The sequence below is a fragment of the Lactuca saligna genome, chromosome 2 (genome assembly GCF_052625555.1).
Source record: "Lactuca saligna cultivar CGN05327 chromosome 2, ASM5262555v1, whole genome shotgun sequence".
Classification (NCBI taxonomy): Eukaryota; Viridiplantae; Streptophyta; class Magnoliopsida; order Asterales; family Asteraceae; genus Lactuca; species Lactuca saligna.
The window spans coordinates 174,913,498-174,937,711 of record NC_136418.1 but is presented as its reverse complement, the minus strand read 5'-3'; the positions used below and the strand labels follow the sequence as shown (position 1 = coordinate 174,937,711).

General features: G+C 36.2%; 1 protein-coding gene across 1 annotated transcript; it reads left to right on the top strand.

Moving 5' to 3' along the window:
- The first annotated feature begins 1,307 nt into the window (after window positions 1-1,307).
- Window positions 1,308-2,792, top strand: LOC145032893 (uncharacterized). The gene is made up of 5 exons (XM_078981852.1): window positions 1,308-1,595; window positions 1,861-1,957; window positions 2,053-2,204; window positions 2,304-2,370; window positions 2,468-2,792. Exons 1-5 carry the CDS (start codon window positions 1,458-1,460, stop codon window positions 2,482-2,484), a joined length of 471 nt encoding a protein of 156 aa, XP_078837978.1. The 5' UTR covers window positions 1,308-1,457; the 3' UTR covers window positions 2,485-2,792.
- Window positions 2,793-24,214: the final 21,422 nt, after the last annotated feature.

The window sequence follows — 24,214 nt, the reverse complement described above, 5'->3', positions numbered from 1 at the left end:
TCATTAATACATTAAGAAATGTTTGATGTTGTTGTTGTGGTTAATCTGGACTATTTTACCCTTAGATCACATTAAGACATTAACAATTGATTGTTGTTATGCTTAATCTAGACCATTTTACCACTGCATAATGTCCAATTCACTAACCTGTTAAACACACTAATATCTCTTTGAAACCACTTAAAACATCAAACTATCATTAATAAAAAAAAAGATTTAGTCTTAATACATTAAATAAAGTACAACATTATCTTTGAATACAGTTTCACTAACTACTTCTTAAACACAAACAACAGAAACAACACGATCACAATCATCAGAACTTTATGAGTAAATAGCTTACATTTGATTTTTTTCAAACTCTTGTCTAACAACCAAAATTTCTTGTTTCATCTTCATCTTACATATGCTGATCTCGTTTTCCAATGTAGAAACTTTGAGGGTTAAAGTGCACAGTTCTTTTTGGTCCTTCCCAGAACTGACTTCATTTTCAGGGGTCACGGGCTCCAACCATTCCCAGAACTTGCATTTTGGTCATTCATTCTTGAAAAAAGTAACAATTTGGTTAAAGAAAGAAGATTAAACCAAAAAGATTAAAACATTTTATTTACCATGGAGTTAGGGCACAATCTGAATTTTTTTCCTGAATTTTCTTTAGTCCGTGAAGTCCGTACGCGGGATGGTAACTCACAGTAACAATGATTTTCAGGTTGAAATTCAGCATTTCGTTTGAAAGAGGTAAAAGAAAAAGAAAAAGAAACATCCATGTTGATCTAGGGCACAATTGATGAGAATGACGCATGTTGTCGCTTAATATTGTGTGACTTGAATATAATAAGCCTAGTGTATACCACATAATACCACGTAATTTCCACATAAGCAATAACCTACAACAACCGGTCGTGAGGGTTTGGTGAGCAGGAATATTAAGTTCAATGGATAATAAAGACAAAAAAATAAATTAATAAATAAATAAATAACCAAATAAATAAAAATTGGAACACTTTATTACTCTCAAATGTTATTTTCCCTTTAATATTTGATTACCAATATTCTATTTTAGTACCTCTAATTTCTACAACATATACATGGCATTATTTTAGTGAATAGCTCCATATTTTACCTATTTAACTAATATTTGACGATTATCACATTAACATTTTCTATTTTTATATATTTATAGGGTCAAAAGACTTTGAACCTAGCCTCGGAAGATACGGGTTGGGGGTCAGCGAGGGGGAGATGTTTTGCATATGGGTCAAGTGTCGTCTTCAATGTATGTCGTGGCCCCTATAAATAACCCATCCCCCTTTCGTTTTCTCCATCAAACCAACCAATTACTTGACGTGTTCTTTCCCCATATCACCCTGCACTTGACTTCCTTCATCATTCATTCGATCAAGTTTTCCCTTTTGTGATCAAGGATCGATCAAAGAGTTTGGATTCGGCTTTGTTAAATGGATCAAAGGAAGCAGCAATCCAGAGGTTCTTCTTCGTCTTCTTCTTCATTTACTGAGAATCTCTTCGGCCCTAAGGATCCGTCCGCCGCCACCTCCTCTGGCCTTTTCAGCTCTGTTTTTGGCCCCTCTTCCACGGTATCCTCCTCTCTCTTTTGGCTCTGGTTTCATCGATTACTTTATAAATCACACTTTATTTTTATATTTTAGTGGATCCATTTTGAATAAAGTGTCAGAGCTTTTCTTTCAATCTTCAGTGTTCTGTTATTCCATGGATTTGCTGTATGTGTGATTATGAATCCTAAACAATTGGACATATGGAGATTGTTTCGTCCAATTAAGGAAAGAAAGCAATATGAATCAATGAACTCACTAGCCTTAAACTTTATAATTTCTATTTCAGGGTCTAGGCAAGGACTCTTCTCATTCTACGAACACAGGAGCATCCAAAAAGCAGGAGTTTGGAGGTCCATATGGAATTGGCAAACATTCAACACCAGGTTGGTATAAAGTTGTCTATGGAGAATTTAATTCTCTGATGTAAGTCAGAATAATTTCTAATTACCTCATCATTTTTTCCCATTTTTGGTAATAGATCACAAGACACAAAGATGCATTGGTGAAAAGGATGGGAATCCCATTTACCAAAATGAAACAGCAGAACCAAGCTATCTGAGTTCATCCATATATTATGGTGGCCAAGAAGTTTATTCTCCAAATAGCCAACCCTGTCGCCCTCACCATACTGTGAGCATCTGCATCTTCACTTAACCTTTTTGTCACATACCAACACTAAAAATGTTGAAACTAACAATATTTTCATACCCATTTTGGTTGATTAATTAGTTCAAGAAAGATGGAGGTGATGAGGATCCAAACAATAACACCGCTTCAAGGGGAAATTGGTGGCAAGGTAACAAGTTTTTGGGAATTCCAGTGCTCAAGAATCGCTAAAATATTGCCAACATTTCGGCCCAATTAAATAAATATCTTGTTTCTTGTTTCTACAGGTTCTCTCTACTATTAAGTCCCTTTCTGTTCTCTGCATGAAGAAAGAGGGGGTCGATAATGGCAATATGGTAAATAATCCTAAAGTATGGCCAGAGCTTATGGTTTTTAGTTTTTTTTTCTCTGTGGGGGGGTCTAGATTTTCTTTGAAGTTGTACATGAGCCTGATGTTATAGTGCTCAGTTGATGTCTGTTTTTCTATAGGCTTTTTCTTGATATGTTAGTGTGGTAACATGTCTTCTCCAAGTGATCTTTATGTATGGATTATATATGAGACTTGTAACCTTGGTTCTCCTCCTAATTTAGTTGTTTTCTGACTTGTAATAAGCCTTTCTTGATGTGCCTGTTAATAATGCGGTAGGATTCCTATATATTCTCACAAAGATGATATGCATTTGCCATTTGGTTAGGTGCATTTCACTAATTTAGCATAAAATATGCCTCTTTTTATGATGAAATATGCTCATATCATCAGGAAGTCTTTTCTTACTTTATGTGTCAAATCGGCTCCTAGTCTACTTGCATCATTCTCTTTAATAGTGTGTATTGGGAATTTAACAAACCAAGTTGACTAACTTCGTACAAACGATAGTAAAACACTTGGAATAAAATTTTTGAAAAACTTTATAGTACGAATATAGTATTTATCATGGTTCGATTAAAATGAACTATGTCCACAGGCGAAAATGATAGAGGGATGATTTTATTAACTTTCAAAAACAATTAAAATTATTCACAAAGGTTGCACTTTACTTGAGCTCTCAAAACAAAAGAATATCTCTTGTTTACGAACATTCCAAATGATATACTAGCAATCTCACAATGGTTGTTCTTTTGAATGTGCTCACATAAAACTAGCCATGAATAGTGATATGGATGCTTGTCTATTTATAGACAAGCATTGGAAATCCTAATTATGATGGATCGAGGTCATCCGCAATTAGACCCTAAATGGAATCAACCAATCACATGACGCCATGCAAATGCTTCTAGAATCTTCAACCTTGGATGATGTGCATGGCCACCTGCCATGCAAATAGGAGCACGTTATCAAGACCCAACAACATATTCTTCTGCTATTGGAGTGCATTCACATGCATAGGAGTGCATCCTAATGTTGGAGCGACTTCTAGCACATGTTGGAGCATATTCTGACACATGATGAAGCGCATTATGATGCCTCCAACAAATTCTCCAATTTCTCCAATAGATTCGGGACTTAACATATTTTGATCAGGCACCTTCTCTTTCTCTAACCAAGAACATTTTTTCGCTCACCAAGAGCAATTTTGCTCTTCAATAGCACATTTGATCAAGACTTCACACTCCAGCACTATACACTTTGTTAAGTATACTTTCTTAAGTGTTAGATGATCTTAGTTTCTTATTTCTTTCTTTTAGGTCACAAAAGGTTTAATTGCACATTCTAAATTTCTAGTCCCTTGAAATAACAATTTATTGAAAATGTATTATTTTTATCATATTTGCATTTCAAATCATTTTTGAGAGCGCCAACATCTGCATCATAATATCATTTATTTTATTGATATTTTTTCTATTAAACGCTGACTTAAAGAAATTATTTACTCAAACGACCATAAAAGGTGGACTCGTATTGCAAAATACTTCGAGAAAATAAACCCATGGGTTTGCGGGAATAGCTTTTTCTAACTATTCATACTTTAAACATTCACAATGAACAACAAAAATCGCGATAGAGTTTTTTCCAAGACAATAAGATCAAAAACTCTAATATAAATTTTTGATTTTTTTTCTAGGCATTCCTCTTCTCATTTGTAAAATTTATTTCATCAGTTTGAAGAGGTACGGATGTGGTAGGGTTTGGAATGACTTTGACATTGGCTACGGTTATTTTTGGTGTGACATTTGATGGTGAGCCTCATGGGATATTTGACAACCATGTTTGCAAGTTAGATTAGTGTTAGAATCAAATGTGAACCACAATCTCATGAACACAAGATTTAGAGCGGAACACCCCAAAGAATGGGTAAAAAACACTATGAAAGAACACTATATTAAGCTTTTGTAATTTGTAATTTAAGGGTTACAGTGGATAAATGATTGTGTATAAAATGGAAAAAATATATAAGCGAAAAATTATAGGTTTTATTATCGGGCTCAAAAGAAAAGAATGTATGGGGATTGTTTTAAGGGAATAAAAAACGATCAAAGGCTAGAATATGGTAAAAATTGATTTAAGTCCTAAGCATGTCGTCTCTATGGACCGTCATTCTTAAACCCTAAAGAGTTTTCGTGGGCAGCTTATACACTTCAGAGTTATTGAATTCTATTTCTATATTTCACCCTTCGAGATTTTTGTGAAGTCAGTTTATCTTACTCGTTTGAAGATTACAACTACAACCAAATATTTGATTTATCCTACTCGTTTGAAGATCACAACTACAATAGATTTGATCGTTTATTTTTTAATTCCCTAAACCTAATACATATTCTTTTGCTTTTGAGCCCAATAATAAAACTCACAATTTTTTCTTATCTATTTTTCTCGTTTTATACACAATCGTTTAGCCATTGTAACCCTTCAATTACAAGAGATTAATATAGTGTTCTTTCATAATGGTTTTTACCCATTCATTGGGGTTTTCCACTCTAAATCTTGTGTTCTTGAGATTGTGGTTCACATTTGATTATAACACTAATCTGACTTGAAAACATTGCATGCACATACACATTGGATTATACCAAAAAGTCACCTCTTTTTTCGTTTAAATTTTTTTAGGCTATGTTTTTTATCGAAAAAATAACAAATATACCGTTGTTCACGATTTTTCGTCCTCTTTTCATAGAGATTTATGTTGATATATAAAAAACATATTTTTTTTTCTAAAAATAAACTCACTTCGTTTTGTTGTTTTTTTTTCAATATTTAAGTTTGTTTTTATCCAAAAAAACTAACTATATCAAAAATCTCAATTTTTTCCTTTATGTATTAACATCAACATCGATTAAAAAAAACTTCGATCAGTTCAGATTCAAACTGTAAATCTGAACTGTAAATATTTTAATTTTAATATTCACCATATGAATTTGACTTACTATTTCAATTTTTTGATCATTCACAAATTATTTTAATGAAATTTACATATCAATCAAAAATATATTTTCTTGTAATTTTATGATATTTTAACGTTTTGATTACTAATAAATTAGTTTTGTAAAATCTACAAATAGATTTATTCATATTATGAATCTGAACTGTATATAGTTTAGTTTTTTGGAATTCACAATGTGAATCTGACTTGCTATTATTCACACTATGAATCTGAGTAGATTCGCATTGTGAATCTAAACAGATTCATAATATGAATCTGAGCATTCACAGTATGACTTTGAACTGAATTTTTTTACATCAATATGAATCTATGTTTAAAGAGTACAAAAAATATGAATTTTGATATCTTTGTTAAATATTTTTCAATAAAAAAATAGACCTTAAATTTTCAAAAAAAGAAAGAAATGAAGTGAGTTTTTTTTTAAATAAAAATTCAATTTTTATATATCAATATGAATCTCTATAGAAAGAAACCGAAAAATCATGAATAACTATATATTCGGTTTTTATTTCGACAAAAACATGGCGTAAAAATTTTTAACGAAAAAAAAGAATTGAATTCTGTTATAATCTGGTGCATGCACGACCCTTTTAAAAATCTACAACCCTTGATTGTTGTAAATTCTCACGCATTAGATTGCTTTCTCGATTGTATGATTAATAATAGTTCTCTATTGAACTTTTTCTTTTATATATATATATATATATATATATATATATATATATATATATATATATATATATATATATATATATATATATATATATATATATATATAGTTTGGGCACATCAATCGGTTTTTAAGGCATTATACAATTTCAGCCATTATAAATCAATTTTGTTCATGCCACTTTGATAAATTTTCGTCCATTAATTTGATTTTTTTCTCCAAACTTCATAAATCGATTTTTTGATACTCTTATGGATCACTTTTTCTAACCCTAAAAAATCGATTGTCCCTTAGCCTTTTTAAAGGTTATTTGAAATCATTTTTATGACTAAATTCAAACATGAACTTTGTTTCTAGATCATGGCACATGATTTTCCTTTTGGCAAGTGAAAATGAAAGATCTTGTGGCCCAAGTTGATTATGATGGTGCGTTGGATTCTTTTAGAGGAGTGACATGTTTTGAATCATTCATAATCAACGAGAATCAATGAGACTTCACTGTGGATTTAACTATTTTGGAGTTTTAGGTTACTTCATTTTCCATTGCTAGTTTTAGAGTTTTTCGACTTTAAGAGTGTTGGTATCCCAAAATCCTATCACTTGTTCGTTGAATATCGACTTATTTAAAGATTTTATACGGTATATGTATTTTCAAGCATTTAATATCGAATGTTATTTTGTGAGCATTATGATACCAAAAGATTTTTTGGTCAAAAGACGTTTATGCCGTATTACATTATGTTTGAGGTTTTTACCTCTTAATTATCTTATCTCTAGTTTTAGACAAAGCGAGCAAAGTACCGGTTTCAGTTCGTGGGTGCACTCAGGAGCATGTTATATATTAGGCTAAAAGGAATGATTGTGATACTTACGACATAAAGAGATGGTCACATCAACTAATATCAACTCCACTAGGTTCTCACCATCCTTAAGAACGGGTGTTCCCCTGGTAAGTTGATAGTAAGTGGGGGAGAAAAAGATAAAGATACAGAGAAGGTTTTTTCTCTCATTTTTGAAGGATTGTAGCCTCACTCATGGAACCTCACATCACCTCTATGCAGGGATGGTGTTCCCCCCAAAGTCAAACGTAAGTAGCTTCCAACTCAGCATACGCATATGAAACTCCACCCATTCCTTTTAGCCTTATGGTATAAAGTCCATTTTGGAACTAGTGGTTTGGCATCGTTAAAATTTTGAAGCATATATAATATTTTAAATATATTTTTGAGGTACTTGCGTTGAGTTTGAAGGTTTCGTATCTAGTGACATTTGATTTATCACCATTTTTTCGTCTATGTCATTCGAGAGAGTTTAGTCCTTAGAGACTTTTGGCACTATTTATATTTGACTTATGTCTTCTAAAATTTGAAGGTTCTTTTGCTGAATATCGGTTTCGTCTCAAGGGGAGATTGTTGAAGATGTTACGAAACTCTTTGCTTATCTCTCAATTTAGCCATTTATTAGGAAGGTTTCCTATTTGTAAAGGTTTTTTATTATCACCATGACTTAAGACTCTATATAAATCCATTTAGATCGTTTATTATCATTCATTCCTACATATTTTTCTCTCATCTCATTGGAGTTTTATTGGCAATGTAATAATTCAATAAGTAGTGGTCGTTAATATTGATTTTTCCCTTTCAGGTTTTCACTTGATATCGTGGTGTTTGTGTGATTTTTTAACTGTGTTTCTTTTGTATCATTTATTTTAAAACAATTAATATAAATATACATATACTAGAATATATAGTTGCATCACCTAAAGTTTTCCAACATGTTTTCACATATCCCTTAGGATCAAGATGAAAATAGGCATATGGTAGAGTCGATGAATCTTTGCTAGGCTAAAAAATTAGGCTTGATAGTGTAGTCATGCCCCATGAAGAAGAACCACAAGAAATAGAAACAAGAAAAGGTGGAGGGAAGGTTGTTTGGTGACTTATTCCTCAATTGGTAGTTATTCTACAACTTTTAAGCTTACGACTGTAACACCAAAATTCTAGGTATGTTCATATTTAGCTTGATTCTTTAAAAAGTTTGCAAAGTTGGTCCATACATTGGGCGTACGAGATAGGTACGCCGTGCGTAGGTCATTAAAAATTATCATATGTTTCCTCTCATATGTTGGTCGTACACATACGTACATTGGGCGTACTCATCCAGATGGCAAACCCTAAATTTCAGGGTTTAGACCCTATTTAAAGGACTTTATGGCCTTAAACATTTATTTACCTCCAACCTCCATCTCTTGTAGCCTTCATCTCGAAACCCTAATTCTTTTGTGTGATTTTTGAAGCTTTTTGGTGACATTTTGGTGTTCTTTATGGTGAAGGAAGACCTTTGGGGTTGTGGTGTTGCACTCAATCTCTTGGATCTAGCATCTACTCATCTTTGTGCATCTTCAGTAGGTATAAAGCTCAAATTTTGATGCTTGCCTTGCTAGATCTTCTTAGGTTGCAAGTTATGAACTTTTTGTCCCAAAACCTTGGTCTCATGAGTATTTTCTACTCCAGACCAATTGAGTTGTCCTTTCAAGCATTTTAGAGTGCTTAGTCTCATAAAAATGCAAGCTTGGTCATTGGTTTTCATCCATGCAAGAGTTATGGAGTTTTAGATGGTAATATAAGTTAGTGTTTTTGGATTTGAGCTTCCTTTTGTCATGCAAAGGCATAAATGTTACAACTTTATGACTTTAGACGTTTATTAGACTGAGATCTGAAGTTTGGACGTTAAGTCTTAAAGCATTAAGACCTTAATAGGGAGTTTAGACTTCTGAAAGGGTACGTTGGGCGTAACTCAGAGTACGTTGGGCATACTGGGTTGCTGCCCCATAATTCGTTGAAGTCAAGGCAATACGTTGGTCATAGTAGGTAGTATGTTGGGCGTACTCCCAGAAAACCCACTTGGGCCATTTTGGGCCTTAGTTTGTTAGGGATTTTAGACTTTCTATCTTGGGTCATGCATGGAAAGGGAAAAATAGTCTTTTGCCCTTGGTAAGATAAATATGATTTGGACCATTAACTATGGGTTAAACCCTGATTATTAAATAAGTTTGTTATTTGGTTATGATTAGTGTGAGGAGCCATGTTAGCAGCAGCTCGAGTGTGCAATTTAGTTATCTTCAGTTAGAGGTGAGACTTCTCACTGTGCTTGTGGGTCGAAGGCACCAATATCAGCTACCAAATTATTTATGTAGAATGCTTGCTAATATATGACTCTTACATGTTTGTATGATTGGGTTGAAATATACCCTAGGGTTGGACCCATTATTGTATGATTGGGTTAAAATAGACACCGAGGTTGGGCCCATAAGTATATGACAGGTTGGAAGAAACCCCATGGATAGGCCCATATTTGCGTATTGGGTTGGAATATACCCTAGGTTTAGGCCCAATTGTATGTTTTGCATGTGGTACTTTGAGGAATTCACTAAGCCTTGTGCTTATAGTTTATGTTTATGGTTTCAGGTATATCTGGTACGAAAGGGAAGGGCCCGACGTGATGGCATAGCATCCTCCCCTCATGATTTCTGCACTTTTTGGATATTTGTACTCTAATATTTTGATATTGTATTTGGTGATTGGCTTGGAGATATTTGGTGAATGAAACTATTGGTTTTAAAAATTAAAAATTTCATCACTGTTTTTTTTTTTGGGTCGTTACAAGTCGGTATCAGAGCCTTGGTTTGAGGGATTCAAGCACACTCCCGGGTGTGCCAGAACTCAAACTAAGGAAATGATAATATTCTCAAAAGAAAATTTAATTTCTAAAAAGATTTTCACCAAGTAAAAGGGGTGTGATGCGTGCAATCAATCAATCTCAAGTAAGTGGTTCCCAAAATACCCATACCCATATCTTATGATTAGTATGTCGGATATCTGAATTGCATGCTAGAATATGGATAAGGATACCTTAAGAAATCATATGATAGAACTTCATGATTTCTGTGATACCTTGTAGCCTAGGGGGATTAGGTGCTATGTGTTACTTAGGATTGATATCAACTCAGTTATTTTCTAAGTGTATGCTCAAAAACTTGTATACCATTAGGTTCATATAGCCCTAGAATGATCAGTTTAGCCTTATTTCATGTTCCTTGTTTGGTTGTGGATTTAGGATAGAATCATTATTCGATAGCCTATGTGATCCTATTTTGTGTACAACTTGCATGCATAAGGAAACCAACGGTGTTGGTTGAGGTTCTCAATATTACAAGGCAGTTGAGTTGAGAATTCCTAGGAGAGCCTATAACATATCGTAGTGGGGTATGTATATTGTTTAGCATAGGTTTGGTGTGTATGGATTTAGTGTGGCGACTTAGAGGGTTCGGGATGGTTCTTGAGGAAAGTGCATATAGGTATGCAAGGTCGTATTGGGCCCATACTACTGAAAGCACATGATATGTATTTGAGATAAGAAATGTCTTGGAACTTATAAAGGTCTTCTAGAGAGGGAGTTTCCTCGATATTTTTGCTAATCATTTGTTTGTTTGTATTTAATTTTAGGTTGATATGTATTCGAGCGCCGGTGTCAAAACCATTGATGAGTGGTTGCTCGAGTTTATCACTTCTAAGATCACTTGTGGTATCATGGAGGCCACCCCTGTGATTTTTGGTACCTTAAAGGAGGAGATTATGGGTCTTCTGGATAAGCCACTCAGGGACCTTTAGGAAGAGATCGCTTCGGGACAGTTAGGAGCTCGAACTCCTTCGTTTTGGGAGTTCAAGGCCTATGGAGCTCTGGAGTTCTTTGGGGACAAGGACCCCATTTCCAGCCACTTATGGACCACTGACATGAAGAATGCTCAGCGAACGAGCTTTTTTCCTAAGAGGCGAAGGTGGTATTTGCCTTCGGCCTTCTGAGAGACCGCGCCCGTGACTAGCGGGAAGTGGTCGGTCATGTTATGGGGACTGAGGTGGTGGTGGCCATGTGTTGGGGGTGGTGTTGAGATTTCACAAGGAGTTTACACCAATGATTAAGGTGCATCATCTAGTGAGGGAGTTTTAAGACCTTCATCAAACTACTGAGACCATGGCGGAGATCGTCACTAAGTTCCATGAGAGGTCCCTATTGGTTCCTTAGTACGATGCGGATGAGGAGATGAAGAAGACGAGGTATCATGATATATTAAAGTATGATATTAGAGAGTTTGTGAATTACTCGGGGAGTAAGACCCTGAATGATATGATTGTGAGGTCACGATAACGGGTAAACTCATCCCATTCTCGACCTTCCGTTCTCAACGCCTCATAGTCCTTTCGCAATGGCTCCAACACTATTGATATGGTATTGATTCCTCTGTGAAGGTCGAAGGTTATCATCGGGATGAATTGGTTGGGTCCTAATGGGGCCATGATGGACTATGAGCGCCAGTTGGTGAGAGTCCAAACCCCAAGTAAGGGAGAATTGGTTATTCCTGGCAAGGGTACTTCGCATGGGTTGACTCTTTGTTCAGTTGTGAGGTCCAGGAGATATCTTCAGTAGGGTTATTCTGGGTTTTTGGCTTCTACGACGGATACTCGGGTTGGGGGAACTACGGTGTTGAGTGAGGTGCCCATTGTTTGGGAATTCCCTAATGTGTTTCTTGAGGATTTTATAGGAGTGCCTCCTGAGAGGTTGGTCGAGTTCTAGATTGATTTAGTTCTTGGTGCGGCCCCAATAGCCAAGGCACCGTATCGCTTGGCACCACCGAAGATGCAGGAGTTGCATGTGCAACTTTAGGAGCTGCAATACATGGGGTTTATTCGATCAAGTAGCTCACCTTGGGGAGCACCGATCCTATTTGTGAAGAAGAAGGGCGGCTCACACAGAATGTGCCTTGACTATCAGGAGTTTAATAAGCTAATAGTGAAGAACTGTTACCTACTTCCAAGGATTGACGAATTATTTGATCAGCTTTAGGGTGCGTCTTGGTTTTATAAGATTGATTTGCGATCGGATTACCATCATATGAGGGTTAGGGATGATGATGTACAGAAGACGGCATTCATGATTCGTTATGGTCATTATGAGTTCGTGTTGATGCTATTCGGGCTCACCAATGCACCAGCAGCATTCATGGATCTCATGAATCGGGTTTACAAACCGATGTTGGATCGGTCAGTGATATTGTTTATAGATGATATTATGGTCTACTCCTAGACCAAGGAGCAGCATAGGAACATTTGAGAAAGGTATTGAAGACCCTGAGGAGAGAGAGGATGTATTGCAAATTATCCAAATGTGATTTTTGGTTACGTAAGGTGCATTTCTTGGGGCACATCATCAACCAGAAGGGCATATTGGTTGATCCAGCCAAGATGCCATGGGAGGTTCCAAGAACCCCATTTAAGATTCTAAGCTTCCTAGATCTCGTAGGGTCTTATAGGAGATTTATCCAGGATTTCTCCAAAATTGATATGTCATTGACCTGATTAATGAAGAAGAATGTTACTTTTCGGTGGGGGCATGATCAGCAGTTGGCTTTTGAGACTCTGAGGCAGAGATTATGTGAGGCCTCAATTCCCATGCTTCCCAATGATATGGAAGATTTGGTGGTTTATTGTAATGCATTAATATCGAGTTTGGGAGTTTTCCTCATGCAGAGAGGACATGTGATTGCTTACGCTTCGAGGTAGCTAAAGCGTCATGAGGCAAATTATCCTATGCATGATTTGGAGTTGGGGTCCGTAATTTTTGTTGGATTAGGTTTCTAAGCCCATAACTATAACTGGTATGTACTTGACTCGATAATAGCATGGTCCTTTTGGGTTGCCTTCACCATAGCAATTTGATAGGATGGATATTATAAACTTAAATTATTAGCAAAGTCCTTTTGGGTTGCCCTCAAACCTAATAAGAGACTGGAATGTTATTTAGAGAGAGAGAGAGACTGATTTATTAATTTATTATATGATTAATAAGTTAATTAGAAATAAAAATAAATAATTTATTAATATGTTTTGAGAAAAGTATATTATTTCGACATTATATTATTTAATTAAGAATTAATCAGAAATTAATTGGAATTAATTTTAGGATTAATTTGATTAATTGAAAGTAGAAGGACTAAAAGTATCAATGTCCAAAATTTGAACATTGACTGATTCTAGAACCTCCCTAGGAGAGGGGACAGTTCTATAGGGGATTAAGGATCTTTTCTAGGAGTTATAGGAAGCTTAGGGTTACTTGGGGGGAAAAGAAAAGGGTTAGAGTTATCCAAAAAGAAATTTGTCTTTTATACCCCTCCTTAACCCCTATAAATACCCCAAGGCATAGGTTTTCGGTTTTCACTCTTCCAAGGAACCTCTTAGAGCCAAAAACTATACCTTCTACTCCACTCTCTTGAATACCCTCTAACTGCTAGGGTTTGGGTGTGAGCCATCAGAGGCACGAGATTTTTGGTGTTGGCTTTCTGAAGTTCTACAAAGAAGGATTGCTAGTTTATTTACAATAATATACTAAAAGGTATATTTCCTATTATCCCTTCTCCTAAATCGAAAATATCAATGTAATTTAGGGTTCTTAAATTCAAATTGTTGTTTGCATATCATAGTGAGAACATAGATCCTTTAGGGTGTATGCAAACTTAGGGTTTTAGGTTTTCTGCCAAAAATATGATTTTTGTTACCTATAAAACCTATCATCTTTTTCAACCAAAACTTCTTCATATTCTTCTTTAGCTTCTTTTTCTGGTTCAAATACGTTTTGTCCTTCATATCTTTTCTCACTTGTGCTTTAGATTATTTTCAGTGTGCCCCAGTAACTTTCCTTGAGATTCTAGAAGACCCACAGAAGTAGCAAGTTGTGACATCCCCAAATTCACGGTCATTTTATAAATTTATTTATCCTTATTCAAAAATCAGAGTATTCATTTTAAAGAATAATATTGCGGAATTTGTTCCCATAAAAACATGATAATAATATTATCAAAGCATTTCCGAAGAAATGTATTTTTTTTATATATTAAAACTTTGGAATGTCATCGTCAATACAGAAACATAAGCATAAACAGACCTTACATTCATTTACACTAGTGATTTACATCTCTTTTAATCTATCAATGTAATGTAGCTTCGTATCGACACCTGTGATACAAATAAACTGAGTGGGTCGGGTCGGGAAACCTGGTGAGTATATATGGATTTCAATCCCACAATGTTATACCATATATATATATATATATATATATATATATATATATATATATATAAACTCACAATATATTTAATTTCACAACATATAAGCAATTTCATCCCACCCAGACGATCCTCACAACGATACAATCTATACTTCCGGATCTAAAAATTACTGTATTTCCTAATCCATACTCCTGGATCTGAAATTAACATCTTTACCTAATCCATACTCCTGGATCTAAAACTAACCTCTTTACCTAACCCATACTACTGGATCTAAATTAACCTCTTTACCTGATCCATACTCCCATATCTAAAATTTACCTTTTTTACCTTATCCATACTACTGGATCTGAAATTAACCTCCTTACCTAATCCATACTCCCGGATTAGGTATGTCTAATCCATACTCTCGGATCAATAATTATGCCCACTCTATACTCTCGGACTAGGGACAATTGCTATGTCTAATCAATGCTCTCAGATCAATGATAAATTTAAAGTTCGACCCTCGGTATATATCTCACTCGTTCTCATAAAGAGATACTACCCAATATTCCTCTTAATTAATTTAGGTTTACTCTGTATCATAAATTATCGTATATTATCAGATATGCTCTTAACACGTATTTCAGGCAATATCAAATATTTTACACACCAACAAACATTTAATACATTATTCAATGTTTGTATTAAAATCATGTTCATGAAAGGGACTATGCACTCACTTGTAAAAGTGATGATTCCGAACTTGGGCAGCGCTTCGCTTCTAACGATTCTATTTTCTTTCGACGAAACCTAGCATTATTATTGTTAAGTTTTAGTCTAATATTTATTGAGACTAATTATTAGTCTAGAATCATCATTAACTCAAAGTCTACTTTCATGATCTATCAAGTAAGCAACAACCAAGTAGGATCATATCGGAGGTAGGGTCCGTTTGGAAATCCTACTTTAAACACCTCACTAAATCACACCCTAGATATCATCCCCGTAAGTAGATCAATCAATATAACGACTTGGAATCACTAATAAATCTTTTTTATAAGTTCATAATAATGATAATGAACTTAAATATAAGTTATACTTAAAGCAGGGTAAGCATAACTCACTTACAATGAGTTTTTCTCAAAATCGGGTTTCGCTGAAGTAGAGTTTCTGAGTTGAAAGCTCTTCTTCTCGGAGCTTTCGGGCGCTTCGGGGCTTTCCTCTAGTGCCTTGAGGCTACTAGGGCTTTAGGAGGGTTTTAGGGGGGTTTAGAGACTATGTAAAGAGAGAGGGAGAGAGAGAGAGAGAGAGAGAGAGAGAGAGAGACATACAGACACACACACACACACACAGAGAGAGAGAGAGAAGTTGGTTTTGGTGTGAAGAATGAAGGCACTCTCACATGGTATTTATAGGTTGAGATACAGTTGAACTCGCCGATTTGGGCCTCCAGCTCATCAAGTTGGGTGCCACATGTCACCATCTGGTGGCAAGACTTGAGGAGAAAGCAATGGCTCAGATCGCGCCACGACACTCCCATCGCAGCAGCACACTCCCGACTTCTAAACCCCGTAAATTCCGTATATGAGCTCAGTTTTCGATGTTCTTTATATCCACGCGTAGGTATTGACAAGATCTACAACTCTCCTGACTCTATCGACTAATTCTCGTCCGATTTTAAATTTAACAATATGAGAAGATTACACTGTTAATTGACCATGTAGAATTCATAACTTCTACATATGCACTCCATTTTTGTCTTTCTTTTTATTGTTGAGCTCTTATTAATGAGATCTTCAAGTCTCATTTAGTTTGAACTGGCCAACAATCGATCGATCTAAAATTCGAATTTCAGGTTGTGCACTGGTATATCAAATCTTAGAAAAATCATAACTTCCTCATACAAAGTTGGATTCGGGCGTTTTTTATGTATGTTCTCGGTTTAATGTATACTACAACTTTCATTTAGATCTCTAAGCCTAAAATTTTATTTATAAAAAAAAATCACTTTTTACGATTCCCGGTGTCGTGTCGGTTTTGCCGTAAAACTTCGGCAGGTCATAACTTCTTCGTTATAACTCGGATTTCGGCGTTCTTTATATGTATGGAACCCTTGTGACATATACTATAACTTGGTTAAGATTATTTATTCTAAATAATATTATATCAAAAAGTCTTTTTTGACACTTATTATTACTAAATTGACTAGCCCAAATCTGCGGGCGTTACACAAGTTGAGACAATTGCTGTTCTAGATTCTTGATACTAGCTCTAGTTTCCTTCTAGAATGCTTGGGTGCTCGTCGCAAGTCTTTTTACAATATATTCTAAGGACACAGTGGAACTATTGGGTTGTTGATTTGAAGATTAATTCTGAAAATTCTAATAATTTTATTGTTGATGATTCTGAAAGTTCTACTGATAATCCAGTTGCTATAGAAAACCCAAAGGATGTAGAAATTGTTGTCTTTGCTGATAATTGTTCTAATAAAAATTTGGAGGCTAATTAAAGTTTTTTTTGTTGCTGATATCCTCCAACAACTTTTACTGGAGCCACATCCTCATGCAATAGTGGACACATATTTTTTTGGTGTTCAGTCTCAAGCAGATTCCACATTGTTTCTTTGCAGCTGCGTTTTAATTTGTAATAATAAAACAACTTTCATTAGATCAGAAATTTGAGACTCTAGATGAGCATTGCTGACTTCTTTTACTTCCCTTGGTTGATCTGTGTACCACTCGTCTTCAGTTTCTAAATGATTTGACTCTATCGCCAGCTTCTCAATTAACTATCGGATTTATGTTGGTATCATATCACGGAACTGCAACGGGAAGCATTTATTAGACGTCACTCCATGGGTGTCAGGCCTTCGCAGAAGCAGATGTACAACTGATAATCACTAATCCCATGTTGGGGGAAACGAACCAACAACTTTTTAAATATCTCCCAGTAAGTGTGTAGAGATTTTCTTCTACCTTGTTTAATACCAAGGATTTCTCTTCTAAGACTCGAAACTCGCGTTTCTAGGAAGTACTTCTCTAAAAATAACTTCACGAGTTCAGTCCAAGTAGTAATGGAACCCAATGGGAACTCGTACAACCATTCTCTCACTGAGTCTTGAACTGAAAAGGGGAATGCCCTTAACTTTATATGGTCTTCTGTTACAGCATGCAACTTCATTCTTGAACAAACCACACAAAATTCCTTGATGAATTTATGTGAGTCTTCATTTTCTAGACCTCGGAATGTAGAAAGAAGATGTATCAGCCTAGATTTGAGTTCGAAGTTTTAGGCTTCTAGAAAAGTAATACAAAGAGGTTGTTGATTGACCTCTTGGGTGGCCTACACCATAAGGGTCTTATCTGCTTCTTCTCCTACGTCACTCATGACTGATTTTTCAGATTGAGTTTCAGAATAATCTATTTTATTGGATTTAACTGAGGATAGTCGAGAGTATGTTTTAAATGGGCTATCAGAAAGTGAAGATGGGGGGTACTTTTGGGGAAAAAAGGAAAATTTGGATTTAGTTTGTTCCGCAAGGGAGTGCCTTGTGATGTGGTGATTTTTGGAGGTACTGAAGAGGATGAACCAAAGAAACCAGTTGATTGTTTTTGTTTTGCTACTTCTTTCTTCAGTTTCCTTGCAATTCTTTCAATTTCTAGATCAAAAGCTAGAGGTGTGCTTGTATGAAAAGTTCTTAGCATAAAACTATTAAAAGCATTGTATCCCCAGCAATGGCGTCAATTTGTTAACACGTTGTCACGGGCGTATTAAGCAAATAATATTTCACTGTTGGTTGCACTAAAAGATAGCACGGGGAAGCAGGGTAAAATTATTCTTCTAATACGAAAACAACCATACTTACAATCCAAAGGGAAACCACGTAAAAGTAGAAAACTGGGATCGAAAGTGTGATCAAAGCTCCAAAGAACAAAAGTGCCCATGAATCTACTACCAAGATGGAGGTTATGACAATAGAAATTAAGAAAGATGATGCCAAAAGTCAACAAAATCATGTAAAAACTAGTGGCTAATTGTAACGCCTAGATCTCTGGTACGTATTTAAATAATTATTTAATCATTTTCATAAGGCAACTCGACGATTTGGTAGCCCCAAACTCATCGAGTAGAGATAGAAAGGGATGCAGGGTTTGAAGTCTACTTGACAAGTTGGGAAGCCCCGATCGACAAGTAGGACTTCCAGAATGAAACCCTAAATCTAAGGGTTTGGCACCCTATTTAAAGAACATAACACCCGTTTGTGGCCTCCCTCATCGTCTCCCATTGTCCAGAAAACCCAAATCAGTGAGCTTGAGCTTTGTGTGAGTGTGTGAACCATTTTGAGTGATTTAATGTGATTTAAATCTCGTGAGAAGAAGAAGAAGCTAGAGGACTCCAAGAGAAGGTTGTAGATCCAGAAGCAACATAATATTTCCTTCACTTTCTGGTAATCAAGTCCATACCTTGGCTATATGTTTTCTAGATCTTCTTATGGGGGTAGTTAGGGAATTTTGGAGTTCATGTTGGAACCATTCATGAGTACAAGCATCATTTGGAGTATCTTCTGCAGATCTAGGTCCTTGAGGGACTCCATGGCATAAAGGTGCCAACTTTATGGCCATGGGAGTCGTATGCACCTTATGAGTCACCTTTTTGGACCTTTTGAGGTAAGAACCTTGCATGCACATAAAGTTGGAAACTTTATGTGACATAAGAACCTTAGGGGTCCAAATCTGTGTTTTGGAGGCAATGAACCCAACTGGAATCGACTAAATAGATTAAGATCTTGGGGGACTCGATGAGTTGTTCATGCAACTCGACGAGTAGGATCGCGGTTCCCCATTCCTTTCTATTAATGAGTGAAGTCGTTCAGTCTAGGAGATGCCTCAGCGAGCTGGACATAGTTTTGGACTTGGAGGTTGAAGAACTCGACGAGCCCAAGCTAGGACTCGACGAGTTGAGACAGGTTATCCGGATTCTGAGTAAACAGAACTCTACGATTTGACTCGCTTAAGTACAACTATGAATAGACAGAGAATTCGATGAGTCGGGGGAATGACTCGGCGAGTAGTATCGTGATTTTAGGGTACTTGAGTAGTAGAACTCGACGAGTTAATAGACCAACTTGGCGAGTTGAGTCAATCAAAATGTTGACTATGAACAAGGTCATTTTAGTAAAATGGTCATTTTACCCTGTGAAAGATTATCAGATTTTAACTAAGCTTTTTGTGTTGATGATAGTCGGGGAGTCATTGGAACAACCTTAAGAGATTCCTCACACGAGATTTCAGCAGACAGCTTGGGAGGTGAGTTTTCCTTCAGTAGGAATGGGTTGAAGGCACCAATGTTGGCCCGTTTATGTATACTAGCATATTTTGAACTTAGGTTCGATGTTGGGGTTAGCCTGATGTAGTTCTTATGTTTATGTGTCCCGGACTTCGGTCCGATGTCGGGTTAGCCTGATGTATTTTATATGTTTATGTGTTCCGAACTTTGGTCCGATGTCGAGGCAAGCCCGAGGAAGGTCTCTATGCTTGATGTCTTTGTGATTCTTGCATGTATTGTTATGTGTTCCAGACTTTGGTCTGATGTCAGGTCAATCCTAAGGAAGGTTAGTTAGATGATTATCTTATGTGTTATATTACATGTTTGTTGACATGTTATATGTATACCAGACTTGGGTCCGATGCCAAGCAGGGCCTGATGCCGGACGGGGCCCGATGCCAGACTTCGATCCGATGCCGAGCGGGGCTTGATGCTAGTTTGTCTGATGTCGTGCAGGGCCCGATGTAGTGGGCAAGGCCTAATTTGTGCTATTATGTGTATGGTATGTGGTAGTTTGGGGAGACTCACTAAGCTTTATGCTTACAGTTTTCAGTTTTCTTTCAGGTACTTCCGGTACTAAAGGGAAGGGCTCGGGATAACTGCATGGCACATACCACAGTTTTCAGCTTGGGATATTTTAGACTCTGACATTTTGATACATGGTTTTGATATAGTATTTTGACATGATGTTGAGATATGTAACACCCATAAAAAGCATGCCAAATTTAAACTTTTTAAAACATTTAGAAACCAATAGTTATTACAAATTTGTTTTCAAAACAGTTATATATCATAGTATCCTAGAAACAAAGTCATAAAATGTGAGGAGTTGTACAATCACGCCTTTGCCTTCCTACGATCATCTGAGGTACTTGAAACCAAAATTGAAACTGTAAGCCCAAAGCTTAGTGAGTTCCCCCACAATACCGATAAAATGGGTCCACATCTTTGCTGACGGGATTACCCCTGGGCCCATAGTGTGAGTCTAGCTTGCCTTCTGGGCCCACAGCTCACATCTAGCTTGCCACTGAGCCCATAGTACGAGTCAGGCATGCCCTTCCCGACCCTCAGCTCATATCTGGAATGCTCCTGACCCACAGTACGAGTCTGGCATGCCCTGCCCAGCCCTCAGCTCGTATCTAGAATGCTCCTGAGTCCTCAGTATGAGTCTGACATGCCTTACCCGACCCTTAACTCATATCTGGAATGCTCCAGGGTATGTTGGATACCGCACGGAGCAGTACAACCTCAACCCATCCCACATAACATGTCGACATATAACATAACTAATGCACATAAAAATAATCAGATAGTAACATAGCTAGTCCTACAGATCTACCAAATTGGCATAGCAACTAGCATGCATAACTAATTCATACTCAACATAACACCAACTACTAGGATATCAGATCCAATGGGCCGGAATTAGTGCCTTCGACCCCTTAGTATAGTGAGGATAACTCACCTCGCAAGTAGTTATGCATGCTAGTTGTTATGCCAGTTTGGTAGATCTGTAGGACTACTTGTGTTACTATCTAATTATTTGTATGTGCATTAGTTATGAGTATAGTGAGGATAACTCACCTCGTAAGTAGTGTTGAAATGAATTGAAAGTCTCTGATCGTTGTCTCACAAATCCCGAACTATCCAAAATAATAAATACTAAGTCAATACATAAGATATCAATCTTGACTAAAGGTCCTCATAGTCCAAATTACCTTTTCTCTAAATTGGGCCAAGGCCCAAATTTCAATTTAATGGTCTTAAAAGTCCATATATCCAAAGCCCATTAATGGCCCAATTTTCCCAATTAGGCCCAACTTCCTATTTGGGCCTTATTAGGATCCATTATCAAAACTGGCCCAAACTCAATTATTTAGGGAGTCGAGCAAGACCCAAGTCCAATTAGTCCAAAGGCGGCCCAAACTCTGAAGCCCAGATCACTATAGTCCAACAGGGGTGTACGTGGGGCGTACTCCTCTAGTACGCTGGGCATATTTCCGTTCTGTGTTGACCACCACCAGGGTGGTTGACTCAGTACGTTAGGCGTATAGAAACTATGCGGGGCGTACGGTGTTTTACCAAAACTCTAATAAGTGCTTAATGGCTTAAGCACTTAAGCGCAAACTTCAGATCCATTGACCAAATATGCCTAAAAATCATAAAGTCTCGAACTTTAACACTTTGGACATACATAAAGTTCTTAATACATGGTTTTAATCCATTAAGACCTTTCTACTCCATGCATGAGGCACATTTAGCTATTGGGACATCATTTTTATCACTTAGGACCTCTTCAAGGGTCTGAAAGGACATCTTATCGCGTCCAAATCATATCATGTACCAAGTTGGGACTTTTGGGACAAGGAATGGTTCCACAAAACTAGCATGGCAAAATCTATATCATACCAGCATAAAGTTTAAAGCTTTTTACCTTCTGGAGCTTCTAGTGCACAAAGAAACATCAGATCTACAAGCTTGTCCTCCTTCTCCAACTTCTTGATGCAACACTTTCTCCTCCAACTACTCAAAACACACTCTATTAGATCACAAACTCAAGAAGAGATTAGGGTTTGGAGAAAACGGCTCAAAACTGTAGAGGTTGAGGTAAGGGAGGGTTATGAGCTTATAAGGATGTTTATATAGGACTCAAACCCTAAATATTAGGGTTGGCATCTGACGCGAGTACGCTTAGCGTACACAAGTGTACACCCAGCGTACTAGGGTGCGCCTAGTACGCTTAGCGTACTAGTCTTGTTCTCAAAGTTACAACTTTAGCCCTTAGGCTCCTCATGGGTCGACTCTTCTAACCCCAAGGACTACCAATGATAAAATAATAATAATAAAAGTGAGGGTTCGGAAATACCTACAAAATCTCGGGATGTTACAAGATATACGATATGTGATTTGATTATGCTGTTTTATCAATTATGGGTTTCCTTAAATGATTTAAAACACAATTTTTGGACTATGTTTTTAGGATGTTACACTAATGATCTTTTCCAACTTTTTTGTAGTTTCAAGAACATGTCTTTTAGGCCTAATGCTTTGGCAGTGTAAGCTTCAGATGAAGAAGAAATTGTGGCAAGGAAGACAACTAGTGTGACGATGGAGTAAATTGTTATGATCAAGAGTTGGACAAGGAGAATCTCATGGACTTCATTGATTTCACCAAGATAAGTGGTTTGGTCGATATTGTGACCAAAATTGTAAAATATGTTTGGTTGTTTACCCAAATGCAACTTGAGATCTTTTGCAAACCAAAATCTAAGTGGGAAAATGAAAAAAAAGATAAATAAATAAACACACAAGGAGTGGCATTGGAAACAATAGCTGCTTATTTCTACATGTGGTTTTAAAAGACTCCTTAATCATTTCAAATAACCCTAAAGGAGAATATTGAGATCAGGGAATGGATTTGTTCTCCATTTTTTGATGAATAAATTTTATTGTGCCTTTTGAGTTTTATAGGGATACTTGGACTGGTTATTTTTGTCATTTTCAAAACTTTTTCTTTGAAAAAATATTGTTAATTAGAAAACTTAAGGTTGATTATTCCAAAGATATATTTGACGATGCTTTTTGATCGTTAGTTCCTACGGATTTTCACATCAGTTTAAACTTTTATCATCGTTGAACCTTTCAATGACTAAATCTTAAAAAGACTTCGTTTTCTAAATGTTTTCGTTCAGAAAAATTAAGAAATAAACTTTTTATATTAATGGCGATCAAAACTTGCCTGCCACAACGATAAATCATCAATCAGGTTTAAATGATGATGGATCAATATGATTAAATGGTTATAAACCACAAAAGAATTCAAAGAAATTCAAAAGAAGTGTTAAATTGGATATTGGTTAACTATTTATAAAAGCAAATGATGATCGAGCCAAAAAGAGGGAAGCAATACTTATATGGTGGTTCAGAAATGAACTTATAAGCCGAGTAAACTAAATGGTCATTTAATATGTTTTCTATTGTTGTTGGTGTTACTCGGTCAGATAGTTTCTAATTATAAAATTTATTGCACTCTACAAAATTTAATAAAACATATTTTTTTGAATAGTAAATAGATAAATACATAAGATTATGTTTCCCTATCGGACAGTTCAATGGCTATCGATCAAAATCCATTAAAGGCCAACTTAGCAAATAGCAACTGTGCTATGTCAAATTAAAAGCCAAATTATGCATTGGTTGAATGGTGGCCATAAAGACTAAAGAGATTGCCCTGAATTATCATACTTAAAAGTATCTTAGTCAATGGCATCTTCAAGTGAAACAAAGTCAAACCTTCCTTCAAGTAAATTTTAAACTTGGAACAATTTCATTTTCATGCTCCAGTCAATAGACCCCACCAACACCACTCTTTGTTGGGCTTGAATATATAACATTGGCATGCATGATCATGATGTGCCATAAGATGAACTATCTAGCATGGTATCTTCTTCTTTTTTTTGGAACAGAGCATGGTATCATCTTTTAACTCAAACTAGTCAACTTAGATAGCTGTCAAGAACCAGATTCCACAATCTTATAGTATCAAAACATGCC